The following is a 23,138-nucleotide window of genomic DNA, read 5'->3' on the forward strand; positions in this document are numbered from 1 at the left end:
TTTTAAATAGAAAGAGCTGATATGTGTACTGTATTATGTCCATATAGTATTTTGTGTGTGTGTCTTTCATGACTCTATTATTATTCATCAACAAATTAACCTACTTCATAACTAGCTAGCTAACTAAAGCTAGGTTCATACCGCAGGTCCTAATGCACAATTCCAATTTTTTGTCATATCAATTTTTTTGGCGTACCCGTTCAGACTGCCTTTGTCCATTGAGCCTGTTCAAGTATCACACATGCGCTCTAATTTGCAGTCCGAGATGCGCGGAGAAAACTGGCCCGCATGCGCAGGAGCATAGAGAAAACTGAGCATTGTCAGGCTTATTCCGAACCCATTTTATTTTTTTATGACTGTTGTCAAGCCCGCTCCTTCCTTAAAAGCCGTGTTCCAGCTAGGCGCTAACGCTAATGCACAGCTGCACCGCTACCGTAGCACCCTGTCTCGGACCGCAGCCACATTCTGGAAATTCTAATTGCTGTTCTTTTTTTTTTTTTTTTTTTTTTTTCCCCCAAAATTTTTTTTTATTGAATCATAAAGATATTTCAAGCATGAAATCATTCTTGTTTGGCCCTAAATATCATCCTAATTAATATACAAGTGATTATTGTTCACCAAAATGGCATAAAAACACATTGGTTCCAACATGGGTCATTTTTGACCCACTTATGGAAGAGTGTAGAGTCCAGTAACTTGTGCATCTAAGGGTTAATACAGCCGGAGATGGGGAAAGACCTGTCTGTTTACTGTATCTAAAAGTATTTGCAGCAGACAGCAGGATGCCAAATCGATTAAGATGTCACTTAAAGACATTAGACCCCAATCACATTGATAAGTTGCTTGATTTTTTTTTTTTTTCAGTGAAAACATGCCAAATATTCCCAACAATTGTCCTGCTTTGTTAAACGGCAAGCATCATATACAGTCTGGCCAAAAGTATTGGCACACCTTCAATTCTGTCAGATAATGCTCAATTTCTCCCAGAAAATGCTTGAAATTACAAATGCTTTGGTAGTAATATCTTCATTGATTTATTTTGGTTGCAATGGAAAAAACACAAGAGAGAATGTAAAAAAAATGTTTTATCATTTTACGCAAAACTCCAAAAATGGGCCAGACAAAAGTATTGGCCCACTTTGAAAAATCATGTGATACTTCTCTATTTGTGATACTTACCTGTGGCACATAACAGGTGGTGGCAATCACTAAATCACACTTGCAGCCCGTTAAAATGGATTAAAGTGGACTCAACCTCTGTCCTGTGTCCTTGTGTGTACCACATTGAGCATGGAGAAAAGAAAGAAGACCAAAGAACTGTCTGAGAATTTGAGAAGAAAAATTGGGAGGAAGTATGAGCAATTTGAAGGTTACAAGTCGATCTCCAAAGACCTCAACTTTCCTGTGTCTACTGAGCGCAGTGTCATCAATAAGTGTAAAGCCCACGGCACTGGGGCAAACCTCCGTAGATGTGGACGGAAAAGAAAAATTGATGAGAGACTTCAACAAAAGATTGTACGGATAGTGGATAAAGAACCTCGACTAACATTCAAACAAGTTCAAACTGTCCTGCAACCCGAGGGTACGACAGTGTCAACCCGTACTATCCGTCGGCGTCTGAATGAAAAGGGACTCTATGGTAAGATGCCCAGGAAGACTCCACTTCTGACCCAGAGACATAAAAAAGCCAGGCTGGAGTTTGCCTTACCTGAGAAATTTAAAAATGTTTTGGAAGAATGTTCAAGACAAAATCGGAGCTTTTTGGGAAAAGGCATCAACATAGTTTTCAGGGGGGAAAAACAAGGCCTTCAAAGAAAAGAACACGGTCCCCACCGTCAAACATGGCGGTGATGTTTTGGGGTTGCTTTGCTACCTCTGGCAGTGGACGGCTTGACCGTGTTCATGGCATTAAGAAGTCTGAAGACTACCAACAAATTTTGCAGCATAATGTAGAAAGCTGGGTCTCCCTCAGAGGTCTTCCAACAGGACAATGACCCAAAACACACTTCAAAATGCACTAGAAAATGTTTTGAGAGAAAGCACTGGAGACTGGCCAGCAATGAGTCTAGACCTGAATTCCATAGAACACCTGTGGAGAGAGAGAAAAAAAAAAAGGCACACTTCAAATCTCAGAGACCTGGAACAGTTGGCCAAAGAAGAATGGTCTAAAATTCCAAGAAACTCATTGATGGATACTGGAAGCGGTTGTTCACAATTATTTTGTCTAAAGGTCGTACTACCAAATATTCGGCTGAGGGTGCCAATATTTTTGTCTGGCCCATTTTTGAAGTTTTGTGTGAATGATTTCTTTTTTTTTTTTTCATTCCGTCTTGTTTTTTTCATTGCAAGCAAAATAAATGAAGATATTACTACCAAAGCATGTATAGTTGCAATCATTTTATGGGCGAAATTGAGCATCATCTGACAGAATTACAAAGGTGCCAATACCTTTGGCCAGCAGTGTTAAGTGGCAAATTGATAAGCACTGCAGTAGAGGTAGGTGCAATTGATTTGCTGGGCCGGAAAGTCCACCGAGATAGGCTGTAAAATTCCAAGTGAGGTAAAGGTAACATAAATAAGTCAAGTAGTAGACAGAATAAGTCCTGTGCCGTGTACACACTGAGCTCCTTATGTCGTGTAGCGGCCCACAACACCCGCAGTGTGTGTCCAGTATAATCACCCATCATTCTCTCTTTCCATACCTTGAAAACGGACGAAAACAAGATTTCAAGTCTCCAGCGAGATGGTCACGCATGAACACACGACAAGTTCCTAAATGTAAACAGCACTTGATTTTGCATTACACAAGTCATCGGGAATCATCCAATACTGTGTATCCTGTTCGGCAAATGATGGGAGTCGGGCATCGAGCGTAGAATAAAATTAGGCAAACAGAGATGATGAAGACTTTCGCTACTACTGTGAGTCATACAGTAAAACGTAGAAAGACTAGATGTTTGTTTTTTCAAGACGATGGACACTTTGCTGTATACACTCTGGTTTTTTTTTTTTTTTTTTTTTAAATGAAATTGAATAGAAACTTTGCATTTAATTAATTGCATTTCAATATTTGTCCCAAGATTTTTTTTTTTTTTTTAACTGAAGGATTTTAGTGGATGCATTGTAGACAAGGCAAAAATGCAACCATCACATTTCAATTCCAAACGGTGCAAAATAAATCTGGGCAATTCATTCACTGGCTGCCATCTAAAAGAACATCAATTTACTCCAACTCTTTGTTGATGTCAAGAAAACGTCAAAGCAAAGCTGTCATCAGTTGACTAAAAAATGTAAAGGCAACCATCGAGTCGTAATTTCAGTCAATATTTGTATGAAAACCACTTGCGTATAAAACCATCTGTCCGCCACACCCAAATTGGGTCCGCTTGAGAATGACTCCATGGATATCCGGGTAATGTTCAATATTTGTTGAAGTCAACTCCCTTCAAAGTGTTTTGCACACTGTTCCCACTATCACTATCACAAGTTTGAACACATTAGCTCCCATGGACGCAGACGGAGGTACAATCCATCTGAACAGGGAGAGGTTGGCAGCCAACGAGTTGTATGTTTTTATAGATTGAAGCCATCACTGCCTTTAATTTCAGATCATTGCTAAGTCATTGACAGTGGTAGACGTGTAATGGAGTGGCGGCCAATCATATTTCGGCTGTGAATTGAAATGGGTTTACCGCTTGTAGACGTCCAATCCGTTTGAGGTGGGAGGGCTGCAGCGAATGTTCTTTCGCTACCAACCCTCCCACTTTCAATGGATCAGATGTGGAACGTCGTCAATGGCAGAAAATCAAAAATTAAAACAACTTAAGCATATTACCTGCAGGATGTGGAAAATACTCCAGAGGACGCTTATTCACTAGATAGTCATTTCTTCTCTTCATTCAGCAAAATAGTCTTCATAGTTAGTCCATGTACTCACTCCCCCTCTCTCTCTCTCTCTTTCTTTCGCTCACTCACTCTCTCTCCCAGGCGCCTAACTCGAGCCAAAACTGCTAATTATTTGACTAAAAAACAGAGTATAATACGATGGAGTATTATATAGAGGTAGATTTGAGTCTTTATTATTTAACCCCCCCAAAAAGTTGCTTCAATCAAATAAAAAAGTTGCTTCAATCAAAATATATATTTTCAATCCCAAAAAAAAAGTGTTTGAATGAAAAAATAAATTTGAAACAACAACAAAAAATGCATTTGAAAACTATTTTACTTTTTTTTTTTTTTTTTTTTTGTGGTTGAAGACAAATTTAGAACTACCTTTTTTTCTATTGAAGAGGAAAAAGTTATGAAGGCACTTTTTTTGATCGAAATTTTGACACAAATGTTCACTTCACGCTATTGGTCAGACATGTTTGAGTGACAAGTGTTAACGCCAATGGCGTAAGCCATAACAGCATGATGAGGCAAGAATCATGGCCACCACTCGTCGGGTCCCGGCTTTGAGTACAAGCCAAAAATAGCGCACCTCAGGCGGATGACTTTGAGGCGAGGCAGCGCCCCTATGATCCGAGAGCCTGCTGCTTAATTTGATTCAACACGGAAAACTTCACCCGCCTGCCTGGCGGCTGGCTATCGGGGTCCCACCTGAATGCCCACGACGCTACGCAGAAGCGACGGAGCTACCCCCGGTGCGGAGGCCGGCTGTTGGCGAGTGGCACGACACTCATTCAAAGCTGAAGCGATGGGGCTTGGCAAGAGCCACCAAGATATTGTAGAACAATGGCAATCTCCGTGTTCCACCATGTTTGATAAAGCCAAGAGAGCCCTGGATTTGCAAATATTCAAGATGCTAATTGCAGCTATCCAGAGTCAAACCCCCCCTTCACACCAAGTCTGTCTGTCTGTCTGCTTGATTGCTTGTTTGAGTGGCGGATACATGAATTAGCGATTTTACTAAAATTCAATTCCAGGTCAAAAGTGATGATGGTTTGGAATAGTGCCCAGTGAGGAAAAGTTAGCTGCAGATTTAAACTGGAGAACTTCAAATAGCTTGCATTGTAGCCATATTATTTGCTGTTGCTGCCGTGCAATTTATTTGAGTGTTGTGAAAAGTAGGTGTTGAACAGAGGCTTATTGGACCTTTTAGTTTTCAAATGTGTTTGTGTTTCATTGCGCCGTCTAGCTGCGGGGATTTGTATGAAAATACACAAGTGCTTTTGTTTCCAGTACAAAAACTCCACCACACACTGTAGTGGAAATAGAACGCTCACTTTGTAGTAGCCTAGTAGTAGTACGTAAACTATCCCGCATGCGTGTGTACTGCCGTTGTGCACGCCTTTGTATGGAGAAAAGGCGCGAGAATGACAAATTTGGACCAAAATGGCTGTTTTTGGACGGGAAAAACAAAATAAGATCCTCAGCACCCCCTGCAGTGAATAACTTCTGGAGGTCTTTTATTTTCTTAATTTGGCAAAAAAAAAAAAGTATGGCAGTTTTTTCAGTGTGATAACATAACATGGACATAAAAGTAAAAGTTTGTATCCGTTTGTATCCTTTCCCACTAAAATTACTGTGAACCGGCTTGCTAATCGCCAGTTCGCGCATGCGCAAAGGAGTCTAACGAAGCGTTTTTGTTTGTTTTTTTTTTTTTTTAAATAATAATTAGTTTTGTCTGCGAGCCGGATGCAGCCGTCAAAATAGCCGCGTCTCGCGAGCCATAGGTTCCCAACCCCTGGGTTAGTCGATGTGACTTATGAATCTTATTTAGAGCTTGATTTCAGTAACTTAGATGAGGTGGAGCTGCTTATGCTACACCGTTGCTTGCTACATCGCACTTTACTTCTCAAGTAGAAAACCAAAAGCCACGTGATTGGGAGTGTGCCCACTGCAATTACACTTATAAATTTCCCCATTTTGACTTGTAAACAAATTATTATTAAAAATATAGTCCAAACAGTTGTACACTGACGACAGGAAAACAAAAACAATTCACGCAAAAAAAAGTTGATTATCATGTAAATTTTTTAATTTAAATTTTTAATTATTTTAAATAATAATAATGTGTAATAATAATTTGTCATAATAATAATTAAATTAAATGTAACAAAAATAATTCTTTAAAATTTTAATTAACCTTAGTGAAACAACAGCTCTCCTTATTGGCGAAACAAATATTTGCAGGGGAACTTGACAGCTGTTAGACTAAGGAAACATTACAGAGCTCAAACACACACTGAACACTGTTAAGTGACTTTAAAAAAACAACAACAACAAAACGAGTGGAGACAAAATGGCGGACCAGAATCCAGTGTTATAAAGTCGAAATCACGTAAATCGGTTACGTCATGACCAGGGCCGGCCCAGGCCATTTGGGGGCCCTAAGCAAAATAATACCAAGCGGCCCATATTTTTGTAAAAATGTATTAAAATTGTAACCTTATATGCATCTTTCTTGATTCTTGATCTCTTAACTATGTACACGACATTGCCAAGCATGACCTTGAATTGTACATTTGGGGAAATCATCATCTTGTGAAGATGACGGCACTCCACCTCCAATTTCATACTGAGATACGTACTTCTCAATAGCTCCTTTGAATCATCCAAAGTACAACATATGATTACGTGGAACAAAATTCAGCCCAGGAAAATATTTGTGAACAAAAATGTGTACTGTGGGGCAGGGCGGGCCCAGGCCATTTGGGGGCCCTAAGCAAAATAATGCAAAGGGGCCCATATTTTTGGCCCACCATTTCATCACAGTGTACTGTGCAACACATACATGCAATCCAACCCATACGTCCATATTTTGTATATTAATCAGATTTTGTTGCACTGCATACTTCAAACTTGTCAGTACTTACAGTAGATAGCGCCAAACCTTTTTCTAAAAGAGGAAAGAAAAGTTAAGGAAGAACTTTTCTTTTTTTTAAGCTTGTAATCAAGTCACAAAAGTCAAATAAAGCAAACTGGAGTAAACAAAATAGAACACAAATTAAACAATTGCCAGATTGGGGGCCCCCTGGTGGTCAGGGGCCCTAAGCAGCTGCATAGTCTGCGTATAGGCTGGGCCGGCCCTGGTCATGACACAGGGACTACCTGGATTGTGAAATTCCTTTTCTGACCACCTTTGACCCTTAAAAAATCCCTTTTATTATGATTGAATTTGGAGTCACAGTTTATCTGTATATTTGTGTTCAAGATAGCTCAAGAATCAATAAAAGGATGATTATCAAACTTGCACGATGTTTATAACACAAAACTGAAGAGGCACAGACATATTTTGGTGATGAGCACAGACAGGTTTTGAAATGACTAAAATATGAGTAATAAGTATTTTCGTTCTAAAGACTAAGGCAGAAATTAAAAGGGCTATTGATTTTCCTCAGGTGAAGCTGTCATTCCCTCAGAACTTCCACTTGGGCTTGTCTTTTAACATTGTCTGGATCTGGCGTCTCACCCAGAAGCAGAAGTCCAAGATACACAATTATATCAGCGTATTTCGGGCTACAAATAAGGAAAAGGTGCGGATGAGAATTCAATAAATGGTGGACACCGATCAAACAACAAGTCTTGTTATTAATATTAAACAGATCGTCACTGTTAGTTCTTGGCATAATGGCTCCGCGTCGTGATTGAGAGGAACGCCGTCCTCGTCTAATCACTCATTTTGGCTCCTCGTAATCACGCTCCTCTTTATTCTTCCGCTGCGGGGGGGAAAAGAGGAAAAATGAAGCCAGCGGCTCGCCTTATGAAAGCTTGGATGATTGTGCGTGAGCGTAACCCTACCGCACGGGAAAGGGACTTCCAGGGGGACGTAGTTTAGTCGGCAAAGATGGACAAAAGCGGAAGCTAACGGACACGGTGCCGAGAACGAGCTCGACCGGCACGTCGAGGAGAACTGAGCGGGATCCACCTGATTGGGGAACAATAACAAACCTTTGGGACTGTTGACCATATTGCCAGCTCTCATACAACAAACAATATCATCGCCGTCAACAAAATCAACAAGAAGTGATCCAAAATCAATAGAAAGTGACTCGTAAAGGCCCCCAAAGTGTTTACAGACCATCAGATGCAAATTTACTGCAGAACGATGAAAAGAACCACGTGATTGGATGTCTATCAATTGCACTGAAAGGGTTAATATAGTACGAGGGTGAAGGTTATGACACTCGCCGCTGCCAACATACAGTGGTACGAAAAAGTATCTGAACCTTTTGGAATTTCTCACATTTTTGCATTAAATCACCATCAACTGTGATCTGATCTTTGTCAAAATCACACGGATAAAACTACAGTGTCTGCTTTTAACTGAAACCACCCAAACATTTATAGCTTGTCATATTTTAATGAGGATAGCATTCAAACAATGACAGAAGGGGGGAAATAAGTAAATAAACCCTCTGCCTAAGGAGACTTAAAGAGCAATTAAAACCATTTTTTACCAAACATTTGAAGTCAGGTGTGTGCCCAATCACTGGTGAATGGTTTAAAGCTGTCTTGCCCACTATAAAACACACACCTGGTAAGAATTATCTTGATGTGAGGCACTGTCTGATGTGCATCAGGGCTCGGTCAAAGAGCTGTCTGAAGACCTGCGATCAAGGATTGTTGATTTGTATGAAGCTGGGAAAGGATACAAAACCATCTCTGGATGTTCATCAATCGACAGTCGGAGAACTTGTCTACAAATGGAGAGAGTTTGGTACGGTTGCTTCTCTCCCAAGGAGTGGGCGTCCACCAAAGAGGACGCCAAGAGTTCAGCGCAGAATACTCAGAGAGGTAAAAAAAAAAAAAAAACTAGAGTGTCTGCTAAAGACTTACAGAAATTACTGGCACAGTCCAATATCTCTGTGCCGACATCAACTATCTGTAAAACGATGGCCAAAAATGATGTTCATGGGAGGACTCCACGGAGGAAGACACCGCTGTCGACAAAAAACATTGTTGCTTGTTTAATGTTCGCAAAAAGGCACTTGGACACTGCACAGAAGTTATTTTGTGGACTGATGAAACCAAAGCTGAATTGTTTGTTTGGGAGTAACACACAACGTCATGTGTGGAGGAAAAATGGAACAGCTCACCAACATCAACACCTCATGCCCACCGTGAAGCGTGGTGGAGGGAGTATCATGATTTGGGGCTGTTTTGCTACCTCAGGGCCTGGACAACTTGCAATCATTAATGGAAGAATGAATTCAAACGTTTTGCAGGAAAACCTGAGGCCCTCTGTCAGACAGTTGAAGCTAAAAAGAAGATGGATGCTGCAACAAGACAATGATCCAAAACACTGATGTATATTAACTTAAGAATGGTTTCAGAAGAACAAGTTACATAATCTGGAGTGGCCACCCCATTGAGATATTCTGGCATGACCTAAAGACAGCGATTCATGCCAGACATCCCAGGAATTGGACTGAACTACAGCAGTTTTGTAGAGAAGAATGGGCCAAGATAAGTCCTGAACGATGTGCCAGACAGATCTGTAGCTACAGGATGCGACTGGTCTATTGGTGGGGGGCACAAAATATTAAATGTGATGGTTCACTTACCCCCTTCTGTCATTGTTTGCATGCTATCCTCATTAAAATGAAAACCTATAAATGTTTGTGTGGTTTTAGTTCCAGCAGACACTGTTTTTTAATTTGTGTGATTTTGACAAATATCAGATCACATTTGAAGATTTTATGTAGGAATGTGAGAACCTCCAAAAGGTTCAGATACTTTTTCATACCACTGTACAAAGTACATTGACAGCTTTGACTTGACTATTATTATATTCACTCGCTCACAATGCAAACAAAGCTCCTGGATATTCTGACTTAAGTCTAAAGATCTCAAAAAGCCATAACTTCAGACGTTTTTGTAGTACTTAAACAAAAAGAAATCTCCCCATTCTTAATTTCTCTTATCAAACGGCTTTCATACTCACAACTCGAAAACAGGAACTCAGCGGCGAATCGGGGGAGGAGAAGAGAAAGTCACACGTGACGCCCCTCTTCGCTCCCGTATCTGGCGGTCTCACACACTCAGACTTCATCTAGGTACAAAAGCAAGAACCCTTGCTTTTTGGTGACAGTTCATATGTAAATACGCAGAATAACAAAATCACCTGCCAGCTGTGGAAAAATTCCATCTTATTTTCAGCTTGGGAAGCGTCGCGCAACAGCCAGTCGTTCCCCACTTCGTTGTCATTGGTCCCCAGCAGACCGGTCGACGTGCCTGTGTGTACAAATTCGTAGATGGTGGAGCGGAACCCAAAAAATGGCCCAGGCATTTCTGTCCTGGGCGGCCCAAGGTAGCCCGTATGAAACAATGTTTTTTTTTCCCCGTAAAACTGAAGAAAAACCGAGCGGAGGTGGTGCTAGCCTAGCGTAGCTTGTAGAGTGTTTTCTTGAACGATATCGACCAGGATTTTTGTAAAATGTTTGTAACTAATGTACGAAACATTAAAAGCAGCTAATAGCTGGGGTTGAAGGGGGTGCATCAGTTATCAATTTATAATGAAATCGTAGCCTCTGAATCGTAATGGAATCGTTAGGTGCCCCAAGATTCCAACCTCGGTGACGAGGGATTGGACGTTTATCGCCTTCAACGACGGCTAAAGAGTTGCATTCAACTACCGTGCAACCATCCGTGGAGAGTCCAGCTGCACACTCGGAGTCTCAGGTCACACGAGAGCGACACGCCGTTGCCGTCGGACACGTGCACCGTGCGCGATCCTCTACGGACCGTCACGCCGTCGTCGCTCCGCCACGTGTTCGTCACCGTGCGGTTGCATTCCACCTCCACCTGCGACGCCAGCGACCCTTTTAGAATGGGCTGGCATCAAAGGGTGAATTTGCTTCTACCTGTCCATCGCGCCGAATGGCGACAGTGCTGTTGTTCAACCCCAAGAGGAGGAAATTGCGCGGGTGCGAATTGAGAAGAAGCGTGAAGGAGGGCTCGATGCCGGTATGCTGGGCCAGAATAAGCGGGCAGCGGCCGGGCAGCTCGTACAGATGGCCGTCGAAAGTGACGACGAAGCGATCCTCCGCCAGCAGAGCTTGATCTTTTTGGGAGAAAAACGGTTATTATAACGGCTCGTCATTAGGTGGAATGACAAGCGCTTCTTACGAATAAAGGGGTTGCCAATGATCTTCCTCTTGAGACGGTAGAATTCCGCGGAGGGTCGAATGGAGGAGAGGCTTTGCAGGGGTTTGAGGAGCCACTCTTCTAAAAGGAGGCTCACCGCGCCGACCTCGGCCGCACGGGACCAACGCAGGGGCGGCAGTCGTATCGATGCAGATGTAGAACACTCACTGGGGGAACAAACTAAAGCCGTTAAAAGTATCAAGAAATAGTACGCCGATGCCTCAAAGAGCATTTGTTCCTAGCCCACAGATTGGGTCTCTAGAGCCGGCTGCCAACGGAAGCCAATGACGCAAGCCATGCTTTACAATCAAGTAAGTATACTTATCCGATACCTCACAGCCAGGTTTCGGAATCGGTACCAATAATATAGTGAATGCTTGTAAATGCAAATGCTTGCATTGCGCACTACCTGGGGGAGTATTGGTACATTGATGCCAGTTGTTTCCGGAGTCCAGAAAGAGCCTCTGCCATCTTGCTCTCCATCCAGTGGTAGGTGTACTGGCCTACCTAAAATAAAGTTAAGTCACTAGAGAAAAGGAAAAAAAACCTCGAGAATTTATGGAAAGCCATGAGAACAGTTGTTGTTCTGTTTGCTAAGTTTGAGTGCTGCATGTGTTAATACACTAAAACTACTGTGGGCTCAATGTAAAAACTAAGGATGTTCCGATGCTGATTTTTCGTTTTTCAAAATAGGTTTTGCCAATATTGATATAGAATTGTTTCCAACCTACCGAATCATATACTTTTTAATAATCTGTATGCAAATAGGCAGACTGATGCCAGCCCACAAGTTCACACCAAAGCGGAAATTCACAATGCATCTGCAACCGGGTCACTATAACGTTATCTGGATACGAAGACCTCGGTAGGGAGAAAGGCTCCCGTTCATACCTTATCCAAATAGGGGCACAAGTCACAAGACGATGGAAATGAATGCACCAAGTTTTGCCATAGGAGGGACATCTATTCCAACAGTGACGGAAAAACCTGTCAAGAGCCTGGGCAAGGTCTTCACCAGCTCCCTGAGGGACTCAGATGCACTCCAGCAAACCAAGGCTGATTTGTCATCATGACTTGCAGCAATCGACAAGTCGGGGCTACCTGGGAAGTTTAAAACCTGGGTCTATCAGCAGGGAGACCTACCAAGCCTCCTTTGGCCTTTGATTGTCTACGTGGTGCCCATGTCAAGGGTGGAGTCATTGGAACGGACCATCAGCCGCTTTCTCCGCAGGTGGCTTGGGCTCCCTCGATCCCTCAGCAGCATCACACTGTATGGCCATTCCATCATGCTGCAGCTCCCTATTAGTGGCCTGTCTGAGTAGTTTAAGGTTACACGTGCCAGGGAGTTGAGGATGTACCGGGACTCCGCCGACAAAAGTGTCACCACAGCAGGAATCGTGGTGAAAACCGGGAGGAAGTGGAAGACGCAGGAAGCCGTGGACAGAGCAGAAGCATGACTGCAGCACAATATCTTGATGGGCAATACGGCTGTGGGCCGGGCAGGGCTTGGCAGCTACCCCAAGCCCCGCTACGACAAAGCCAGAGGAAAAGAAAAACGTCAGATAGTACAGGATGTGATCAGAGCAGAGGTGGAGGAGGATCGGCGGGTCCAGATGGTAGCCGTGCATCAACAAGGTGCCTGGACGAGGTGGGAGCACACCGAACAGCGAAAAATCACCTGGCCATAGCTCTGGAGGCTTGAACCCCAGCACATCGATTTCCCCATCCAATCAGTGTTGGACGTTCTCCCAAGCCCAGCTAACTTATAGCGATGGGGTTTAGCAAAATGCCAGCTGTGCCAGAAGAGAGCCACCCTAGAGCACATCCTCAGCTGCTGCCCAAAGGCCTTGGGGGAAGGGTGCCACGACCAGGTTATCAGGGCCCTGGCCAATACACTCAGCACAGCTATTACCAACTGCTGGTACCAGCACACTACAAAGCAGTCCATTACCTATCTCAGAGCTGGGGAAAAGACACAACATCAGCCAAGTACCTCTGGGGGGCTTCTCACCACCGCACAGGACTGGAAGCTCCGAGTCGACCTAGGGAGACAGCTCAAGTTCCCAGAGAACATCCTGGCCACTTCACTCCCCCCAGATATGGTGCTAACATCAGAGTCGACAAAACAAGTGGTCCGTGTTGGGCTTACTGTCCCCTGGGAAGACAGACTGGATGAAGGCCAATGAACGCAAGAGGGCCAAATACGCAGAGTTGGTAACAGAGTGCCGTAGCAATGGCAGGAAAGCCCGCTGCCAACCAGTTTTGCCGGCCAGTCACTATCTCGAACCCTTAAACTCCTTGGAGTAAAAGGGCAGCTGTGTCGAAGAGCCATCAAATCAATCCCGGCTGCGGAAAAAGCCTCAAGATGGCTATGGATCCGGAGGGGGAATCCGTGGAGTAGCAGGCCACTTGGACACAAGTTGGGGGCTGATCGCCCCCAGGCTGGCTCGCCGGAGTGAGGTTGTCTGATGATTAAAGACCCGAAACACCCTATGACCTCCGGTTCGTTACTGATGATGTGTCCAAGTCGTACCAAGAGGTGCACTTAAGAGCGACCACTAAATTTGCACATGACTACCATAAGGCGGCCACAGCCAGAATGAAGGGGCTTATGCCCAAACGAGACATGCATCCGCGTATTCATAAATTTAGATTGGATAATTGCAATGGCGTATTTACAGAAAGTTTATTCATGAAAAAGGAAGGTCATCGAGAATGCTGGAAACTACGTAGACCCTATTACAACGGTCATGTAAAGCACTTTGGATGACATACGAATCAATTGAAGTTTTTACCAAATCCACAGCACGGCCGAGGTCCTCTACGTTTCCTCGAGCCAGCGGGGCCGGAAAGGCTCGCCCGAGCTTGCGGGTCCACAAAACAAGAGCCTCCCTCCACACAGACTCCAAGCTCTGGCCTTTTATATCCTGGTAGACGGCCGCAAGAGTGGCCAGGGGCCCTGCGGACAATAAACACGCTCAATAGAATTTATCCAGACCGATTTATGAACCAATCTTGATTTGCCGGAGCGCCTTACTCCTCAACTCCTGCTGTCCCTGCAGCGAGGCGCGACGTAAAAGGCCGAGGCATCGAGGCAGGGCGTCGACGACGACGTGTCGGAGGGAGCGCAGAGCCCGCCAACTCCAGGCTTCGTCTTCCAGCAGAGACTCGGCTCGCTGGGTGACGAGCAGAGCCCTGGCGTTCAACTCTCGGAGCAAGTGGTCCCCTCTGAACTGGAGCGGAGTGAAGAGAAAAAAAACGTTTGGAAAATCTTCAGATTTTGCGACAAAACAATACACGCCAGATGGAAAAGGAAAGAACTTGGACAGTTATTCTGCTAATGAGATATTTGCGATATCGCGTCGCAGGCAGCGTCGGTGGAGGTTTTGCCTACCTGCTGTCTGAATTCAGCAAGAAGATGCTTGATTGTCTTGATCCTTTCCAAGAGCTTATTCTTAATCGTCGAGCTCACGTCCCGAATCCGTGCCTTGAAAGAGAAACCTAAACATTGACGTTGTTCATTCTGTTAAGTTTGTGCTTAAGATAGCTCAAGAAAGGGATTACGGTCGAACTTGCAGGATATGAACAGAAACGGAAGGAGCAATTTCTCTGCCAGACCTCCCACTTCAAATGAATTGGATATCTATCTCTGGTCCAGGCACGTACCTCTATGACAGTAAGACTCTCTACGCAGCCTCTTCCAGCGAAGGTCAGCCTCTGACTGGCCGCTCCCACCGACACACTTGCCAAAGTTTCGGGTTGAGCGCCGCCAATTGTTTTTTCCACATCCAGCATCAAATTGGAACTTTTCCCCAAACAGGCCAGGACAGAAAGCTCCTCGCTTGGACCTGAACCTGCCCAAAAACGTGTTTCGTACACAAGGTACACCATACTGACTAGACGAGTCATCTACAGTGGTATGAAAAAGTATCTGAACCTTTTGGAATTTCTCAGATTTCTGCATAAAATCACCATCAAATGTGATCTAATCTTTGTCAAAATCACACAGATGGAAATGCAGTGTCTGCCTTAACTAAAACTACACAAACATTTATAGAGTTTCATATTTTAATTAGGACAGCATGCAAAAAATGACTGCAGGTGGAAAAATAAGTATGTGACCCCTATGCCTAAGGAGACTTGAAGCGCAATTGAAACCAATTTTTACCAAACATTTTAAGTCAGGCGTGCGCCCAATCACTGATGAGTGGTTTAAAGCTGCCCTGCCCACTATAAAACACACACCTGGTAAGAAATGTCTTGATGAGAAGCATTGTCTGATGTGCAACATGGCTCGGTCAAAAGAGTCGTCTGAAGAACGGATTGTTGATTTGTATAAAGCTGGGAAAGGATACAAAACCAGAGAAAATGGAGAGAGTTTGGCACTGTTGCTTCTCTTCCAAGGAGTGGCCGTCCACCAAAGATGACGCCAAGAATTCAGTGCAGAATACTCAGAGAGCTAAAACAAGAGCCCTAGTGTGTCTGCTAACGACTTACAGAAATCACTGGCACAGTCCAATATCTCTGTGCACACATCAACTATATGGCCATGAATGGTGTTCATGGGAGAACTCCACGGAGGGAGCCACTGCTGTCTGAAAAAAACATTGTTGCTCATTTAATGTTTGCAAAAAGATACTTTGACACTCCGAGAAGTTTTGCCAAAATATTTTGTGGACTGATGAAACCAAAATTTAATTGTTTGGGAGTAACACACAACGTCAAGAGTGGAGGAAAAATGGAACAGCTCATCAACGTCAACACCTCATCCCCACCGTGAAACATAGTGGAGGGCACATCATGATTCGGGGCTGTTTTGCTGCCTCAAGGGCTGGACAACTTGCAATCATTATTGAAAGAACAAATTCAAATGTTTTGCAGGAAAACCTGAGGCCATCTATCAGACGTTTGAGGCTAAAAAGAAGATGGATGCTTCAACAAGACAATGATCCAAAACAAAGAAGTAGATCAAACGTCAGAAAAACAAAATACACCTTCTGGAGTGGCCAAGTCAAAGTCCAGACTTGAAACCAATTGAGATGCTGTGGCATGACTTAAAGACAGCGATTTATGCCAGACATCCCAGCAATCTGACTGAACTACATCAGTTTGTAGAGAAGAATGCGCCAATTGATGTGCCAGACTATTCTGCAGCTACAGGAAGCGTCTGGTTGAAGTTATTTGCTGCCAAAGGGGGGGGCACAAAATATTAAATGTGATAATGTGATGGTTCACTTACAAATTTTTTCCCCCTTCTGTCATTGTTTGCATACTAACCTCTTTAAAATATAAAAAAAACTATAAATGGGTGGTTTTAGTTAAAGCAGACAGTTTTTTCATCTGTGTGGTTTAACAAAGATCACATTTGATGGTGATTTTATGCAGAAATGTAAGAAATTCCAGATGGTTCAGATACTTTTTCATACTACTGTATACTGTATCTGTATGCCGTTTATGTACGTACCATTTTTATAACCCGCCGCGGTCCGAAAACAGCTTTCGCTCGAGGTGGCGTTCAACCAGATCTCCTCCCTTCGGTCAAGTCTGGTGTGTATGAGAAGAGCGGGACCCCGGGGCCGTGACAAGGCGCTGCCTCTGACCTCCACGCTCCAGTTCCCCATTCTAGACTAACGTCATGCGATTTGGGAAAAATCCTCTATTACGATTCACAAATAGGTGTCCCCGCAATGTTTTGAATAATACTGCGAAAAGTTAGATACTATCAAAACAAGGTCAATGACCATTCAAATGTGGAATTCCAGCTTTTGCTTGGGCCAGCTCTGTACGTACCTCGGTGAAAAGAGTCACGTCGGAGCCGCGAGCCGTCGACGTGTTGGTGAGAGCGAGCGTGAAGCCGCACAGGTCTGGTCGGCCCGTGACCGACAGGCCCGACTCCGTGTAAAAAAGCTCTTCTCCCGAGTTCAGCCGGTGGCGACCCGACCACAACAGCGGCTGAAAGGCACACGGATAGCGGTAGGCTCCAGTTAACAATATTCTTGCACCCAACCACACCGTTTTTGGGGTTAATGAGTTTCCCTTTCGTGATACTAAATGAATGCATAGTCACTCACTTAGTCAGACAGTGCTTAACTCATCGTCCGTCCGACAGCGACGGCACTAGACATTGTAACCGTTAGAAGTGGGAGTTCCGGCAGTGGATGGCGCCAGCCTCCCACTTCAAATGAATTGGATGTCGGCTAGTGATACATGTATTCAATTTCACAGCAGAAGGACTATTTGACGCCACACAAGAGCTCTTTTTTTTGGGCGGCCATCTTGGGTAGGGAGACCAGCGATCTCCAAGAGTACACATTGCACATCGTCACCACATTATTTCTTAGTATTCCCCAATACCATTTTTTTTGGCCCCGATACCGATACCTGCCTGTGCAGTATCGGCCGATACCGATACCATTCCGATACCATTACGTTAGAATTTTTAAAAAATTATATTCCGTATTGGCCCGAATATAAGACAATGTTTTTTGCATTGAAAGAAGACTGAAAAAGTGGGAATCGTCTTATATTCGGGGTCTAGAAATTATACCCATTCAGGACGCTAGATGGCGCCAGATATCATTGAAGCGAATGCTGAACTTGAGGAGTAATGTTCTGTCATGACAGATCTCAGTTCATCTCAAGTTTAACCAGTTTGCATTATTTTATTGCAATGTTTTTCCTTATTCAGATTTGTTTCAAGACGAAAGTTAGACTTCACTTTTATGGTTAGTAAAGTGATTGCAATTTTGTTGTTTTATCACAATAGATTGGTTTATTTACATTTCAAAAACCAGAAGCCATTCATTTACAAATGTGATTGCACTTTAGTTTACATATTTAAATGTTCAGATATTGAATGAGGCAAAATAACATGCTATTTCTCTCAAATGTATTGTTATAATCCTTTGTTTCAGATGTACTGTAATTATTTTCTGTATACAAATTAATTTGGTGTTCAAAAAGTCTTATTTCAATCAATCAATCAATCAATCAATCAATCAAATTTATTTATATAGCCCTTTACAAAACCCGAAAGGCCCCCAAAGTGCTTTACAACAAAACATGGCTCAAGATAAATAAAAGGCAGGAAAATATTATACAATGACATTTTACAAAATAAAATAAAACAAAGAGCGCATCGCAATAAAATTCCAGCAAGTAAAACAATAAAACCGATAAAATCGAAAAGAAACATTAAAAAAGCCCTTAAAGTGCTTGTGACACGAAAAAGCATGTTTATTTCATAATACACGCGGTATTTTATGCTCCTGAATGATATGGACCGCTTGGATGTGTGTGGAAGTGATCGCTATATTTATTTAGTTTTTTGAATCCCGCGCCAGGAAAATGAGTGACTTCCGGCTTCGGTCTCGCATTGAGGAGGAGGGCGCTGTGACGTGTACGGTAGAAGACGTCCTCTTCACGCTACAGTGTACTGTTGTGTATGAGGACGAAGGATTCAGCTGATTTTGCGGATTAATACTTTTATTTTTTGCATCACGCCAGCCAAACGGCTGCAGAAAAATCATTCTGTATGCGGGAGAGGCGTATGCGCCTTTTTGGAGTTTCAAAAGGTTCCCATTCACCGTGGATATTTACTGTGGGACCATTGGACTGACAAGGAAGTGAGTAAACATCTTGTTTTGTATTATGTCAAATACGAATACAGTGATTACAAAGTAAACACTATAAAATTCCTTTAAATAAAGGACTACTTACGTTTGATCATTGATAGGCATGTAAAAAGTTATCCTCACGCTCATTAGCAGTTAGCTGTTAGCACGTTAGCTACACAACAATTCCAGCCACCCTCCTCCAGGGAACGAACTGTAAATTGCTCTCCGCCGGGCGGTTTGCCGATCCGCAAAGAAACTCGACAACCGGGTCGTCATGTCAAATAATCCAGGCTAGTTATGTGTGATTTTCCACTTCGAAGACTTTGAAACATCCCTCGGTTCGGGTTAGCATGTCGGCTAGCTGTCACTCCTTCTGGTCTGTTTACATTCTCCGAAGCCGGGAAAGGGAAATGACATATGTCCGAATTAGGTGTCATAAAATATCGTTCGGCAGGTGTGACAGTAAAGGTAAAGTCGACTGTTTTGACCATTATGGAGTAATTTTGCCATGTCGTCTTGAATAAATGGATTTTTATTATTTTATATTCCATTTAGCACAAGTTATTTGTCATGACCATGCCATTTATTTAGCAATTGGGGAAAGTACTTGGGTAAAAAGAATATCCTGTAAAAATATTGAAGTAAAGAGACAGAAACAATGACATTTTGCCGCTCTCTTCGTCGCGTTTTCCTCATTGTGAATAGTTCCCCCTCGACGGGCTGACTGGTCCTTCTCAAGCCATTTATATAGCTATTGGGGAAAATACTTGGATAAAAAGAATATCCTGTAAAAATATTGGGAGTAGAGAGACTGAAACAATGACATTTTGCAGCTCTCTTCGTCTCGTTTTCCTCGTTCTGAACAATTCCCCCTCAATGGGCTGAATAGTAAAACCGATGAGCCTAGTCTACCGCTGACGTCATCCACCTGTTGGGGACGCTAAAGCCCTATAATTGTAGGCGTGGCTAACCGGCAGATTAAAAGACTAATTTCTCGTCATCTGCGCTTTGCTAAATTGTTGTATATAGTCGAATCGTCTCAAAATATGATTCTAATTCACATAATAATGCCATTTAAGACTTTTTTTCTGGTGTCGTATGCTTTTTAAGCTAATAAAACCAGGCTATCCTAATCTTTGTAAAAGGCGAGTCTAAAAAGGTGTGTTTTTAGCCGAGACTTAAAAAGACCTACATCCGTGGTGGTGCGGATTTCGGGGGGAAGGCTGTTCCACAGCCTGGGGGCAGCAACCGCAAAGGATCGGTCTCCCCACTGTTTAAGTTTTGACCTTGGAACATCTAAAAGAAGCTGGCCGGTCGAGCGAAGAAGGTCCTGCCAGAGTTACGAAAAGTTAAAATTTCCGATAGATAAGATGGAGCCTGGCCATTAATAGAATTAAAAACAAACAGTAAAAGTTTGAAATCAATTCTAAAATGGACTGGAAGCCAGTGGAGTGATGATAGCACGGGGGTAATATGCTCACGTCTAGGTGTACCTGTTAAAAATCGAGCAGCAGCATTTTGAACAAGTTGCAGCCGAGAGATCGAGGACTTGGGTAGGCCAACATAAAGTGCATTGCAGTAGTCCAGCCTTGAACTTATAAAAGCGTGAATTGCTTTTTCAAGGTCGTGGCGACTAAGAAAAGGCTTCACTTTGGCTAAGAGACGAAGCTGGAAAAAACTTGCTCTTACAACGGAACTAATCTGTTTTTCAAAGTTAAGCCTCGTTTTTTCAAACGAGTCTTGAAAAAGAGGGCTCGTTTTATAATCAGGGCCGTCTAATATTCGGGCCAATACGGTACTAGTCCTTCTCAAAAAATTAGCATATTGTGATAAAGTTCATTATTTTCTGTAATGTACTGATAAACATTAGATTTTCATATATTCATTACACACAACTGAAGTAGTTCAAGCCTTTTATTGTTTTAATACTAATGATTTTGGCAAAAAAGTCAAGAAAAAACAAATATCCCTATCTCAAAAAATATATTATATTATATTATATTATATTTCATCGAACCAATACAAAAAAGTGTTTTTTAATCCAAAAAAAGTCAACCTTCAATTCATTATATCAGCTAGGCACTCAATACTTGGTCGGGAATCCTTTTGCAGAAATGACTGCTTCAGTGCGGCGTGGCATTGAGACAATCAGCCTGTGGCACCGCTGAGGTGTTATGTAGGCCCAGGATGTTGGGTCTGGTGTCTCTCAACTTCCTCTTCACAATATCCCACAGATTCTCGATGGGGTTCAGGTCAGGAGAATTGGCAGGCCAATTGAGCACAGTAATGCCATGGTCAGTGAACCATTTACCAGTGGTTTTGGCACTGTGAGCAGGTGCCAGGTCGTGCTGAAAAATGAAATCTTCATCTCCATAAAGCTTTTCAGCAGATGGAAGCATGAAGTGCTCCAAAATCTCCTGATAGACAGCTGCATTGCCCCTGCCCTTGATAAAACACAGTAGACCAACACCAGCACCCCAGACCATCACTGACTGCGGGTACTTGACACTGGACATTTCCTTCTCCCCAGTCTTCCTCCAAACTCTGGCACCTTGATTTCCGAATGACGTGCAAAATTTGCTTTCATCTGAAAAAAGTACTTTGGACCACAGTCCAGTGCTGCTTCTCTGTAGCCCACGTCAGGCGCTTCTGCTGCTGTTTCACACACGCCTGTGCACGGTGGCTCTAGATATTTGTACTCCAGACTCAGTCCACTGTTTCTGCAGGTCTGGAATTGGCCCTTCTCCACAATCTTTCTCAGGGTGCGGTCACCTCTTCTGGTTGTGCAGCGTTTCCTGCCACACTTTTGCCTTCCCACTGAGGTGCCTTGATACAGCACTCTGGGAACAGCCTATTCGCTCAGAAATTTCTTTCTGTGTCTTAGCCTCTTGCTTGAGGGTGTCAATGATGGCCATCTGGAGAGCAGTCAGGTCGGCAGTCTTACCCATGATTGCGGTTTTGAGTCATGAACCAGGCTGGGAGTTTTTAAAAGCCTGAGGAATCTTTCGCAGGGGTTTTGAGTTAATTTGTTGATTCGGATGATTAGTTTAGTAGCTTCTTTAGAGTACCTTTTCATGATATGCTCCTTTTTTGAGATAGGGAGTTTTGTTTTTTTCTTGACTTTTTGCCAAAATCATCAATATTAAAACAATAAAAGGCTTGAACTACTTCAGTTGTTTTTAATGAATCTAAAATATATGAAAGTGTAATGTTCATCAGTACATTACAGAAAATAATAATAACAATATGCTAATTTATTGAGAAGGACTAGTATACTGTTTATAATAAGAGCTACAAACTTGAATGTGAAATCATTGCATTGCATTGAATTACTTTTTATTGCATACCTGGTATGGGTGACAAATAATAATTTAATAATAATTGAGCACAGCATTCTGTCTCCCTCTCTGTGCAACCAGCAGCAACATAACAGCTCCATCTTTATAGAGAAACACAAGTGAGTGAGTCTCTGATACACAGCTTAGCCACTTAGCTTAGCTTACTTCTACAGCACTTTTGATTCAAAAGTAAAGTAGACTAAGTGAACTGACCAGAGTTTGTTGCTCCGGTCCAGCCCCCTTTCTCTTGGTAGCAGTTGCTGTTGTTGCAGCCTCAAACTCTTTGTTTTCGTTCACATGTTTGGTCTTCAAATGTTTTATCTAGGGCTGTCAAACGATTAAAATTTTTAATCGAGTTAATTACAGCTTGAAAATTAATTCATCGTAATTCATCGCAATTCAATCCATCTATAAAATATGCCATATTTTTCTGTAAATTATTGTTGGAATGGAAAGATAAGACACAAGACGGATGTATACATTCAACATACAGTACATAAGTAATGTATTTGTTTATCCATCCATCCATCCATTATCTTCCGCTTGTTCCGGGGTCGGGTCGCGGGGGCAGCAGCTTTAACAGGGAAGCCCAGACTTCCCTCTCCCCAGCCACTTCAACCAGCTCCTCCGGCGGGATCCCAAGGCGTTCCCAGGCCAGCCGAGAGACATAGTCTCTCCAGCGTGTCCTGGGTCGTCTCCGGGGCCTCCCGCCGGTGGGACATGCCCGGAACACCTCTCCAGGGAGGCGTCCGGGAGGCATCCGAAACAGATGCCCGAGCCACCTCAGCTGGCTCCTCTCTACGCGGAGGAGTAGCGGCTCGACGCCGAGTCCCTCCCGGATGACTGAGCTTCTCACCCTATCTCTAAGGGAGAGCCTGGACACCCTGCGGAGGAAACTCATTTCGGCCGCTTGTATCCGGGATCTTGTTCTTTCGGTCACGACCCAAAGCTCGTGACCATAGGTGAGGGTAGGAACGTAGATCGACTGGTAAATCGAGAGCTTTGCCTTTCGGCTCAGCTCCTTCTTCACCACTACGGACCGGTGCAGAGTCCGCATTACTGCAGATGCTGCACCGATTCGCCCGTCGATCTC

At 43.3% G+C, this 23,138-nt stretch overlaps 1 protein-coding gene across 1 annotated transcript in view; it reads right to left on the bottom strand.

The window, feature by feature from the left end:
• Positions 1–7,082: 7,082 nt before the first annotated feature.
• LOC130929889 (uncharacterized) overlaps positions 7,083–23,138 on the bottom strand; it is a 59,410-nt gene continuing 43,354 nt past the window's right edge. Inside the window, exons 40-53 of the mRNA XM_057857510.1 lie at positions 16,882–17,043; positions 16,556–16,718; positions 14,758–14,945; positions 14,486–14,578; positions 14,129–14,324; positions 13,887–14,050; positions 11,501–11,598; positions 11,074–11,258; positions 10,809–11,008; positions 10,581–10,749; positions 10,070–10,179; positions 9,890–9,997; positions 7,744–7,870; positions 7,083–7,661 (exon numbers count right to left, since the gene is read on the bottom strand). Coding sequence (XP_057713493.1) covers positions 7,651–7,661; positions 7,744–7,870; positions 9,890–9,997; positions 10,070–10,179; positions 10,581–10,749; positions 10,809–11,008; positions 11,074–11,258; positions 11,501–11,598; positions 13,887–14,050; positions 14,129–14,324; positions 14,486–14,578; positions 14,758–14,945; positions 16,556–16,718; positions 16,882–17,043 — 1,974 coding nt within the window. The 3' untranslated portion in view covers positions 7,083–7,650. The remainder of the gene's footprint in view (positions 7,662–7,743; positions 7,871–9,889; positions 9,998–10,069; positions 10,180–10,580; positions 10,750–10,808; positions 11,009–11,073; positions 11,259–11,500; positions 11,599–13,886; positions 14,051–14,128; positions 14,325–14,485; positions 14,579–14,757; positions 14,946–16,555; positions 16,719–16,881; positions 17,044–23,138) is intronic.

Source organism: Corythoichthys intestinalis, chromosome 14 (assembly GCF_030265065.1).
Source record: "Corythoichthys intestinalis isolate RoL2023-P3 chromosome 14, ASM3026506v1, whole genome shotgun sequence".
NCBI classification, from domain to species: Eukaryota; Metazoa; Chordata; class Actinopteri; order Syngnathiformes; family Syngnathidae; genus Corythoichthys; species Corythoichthys intestinalis.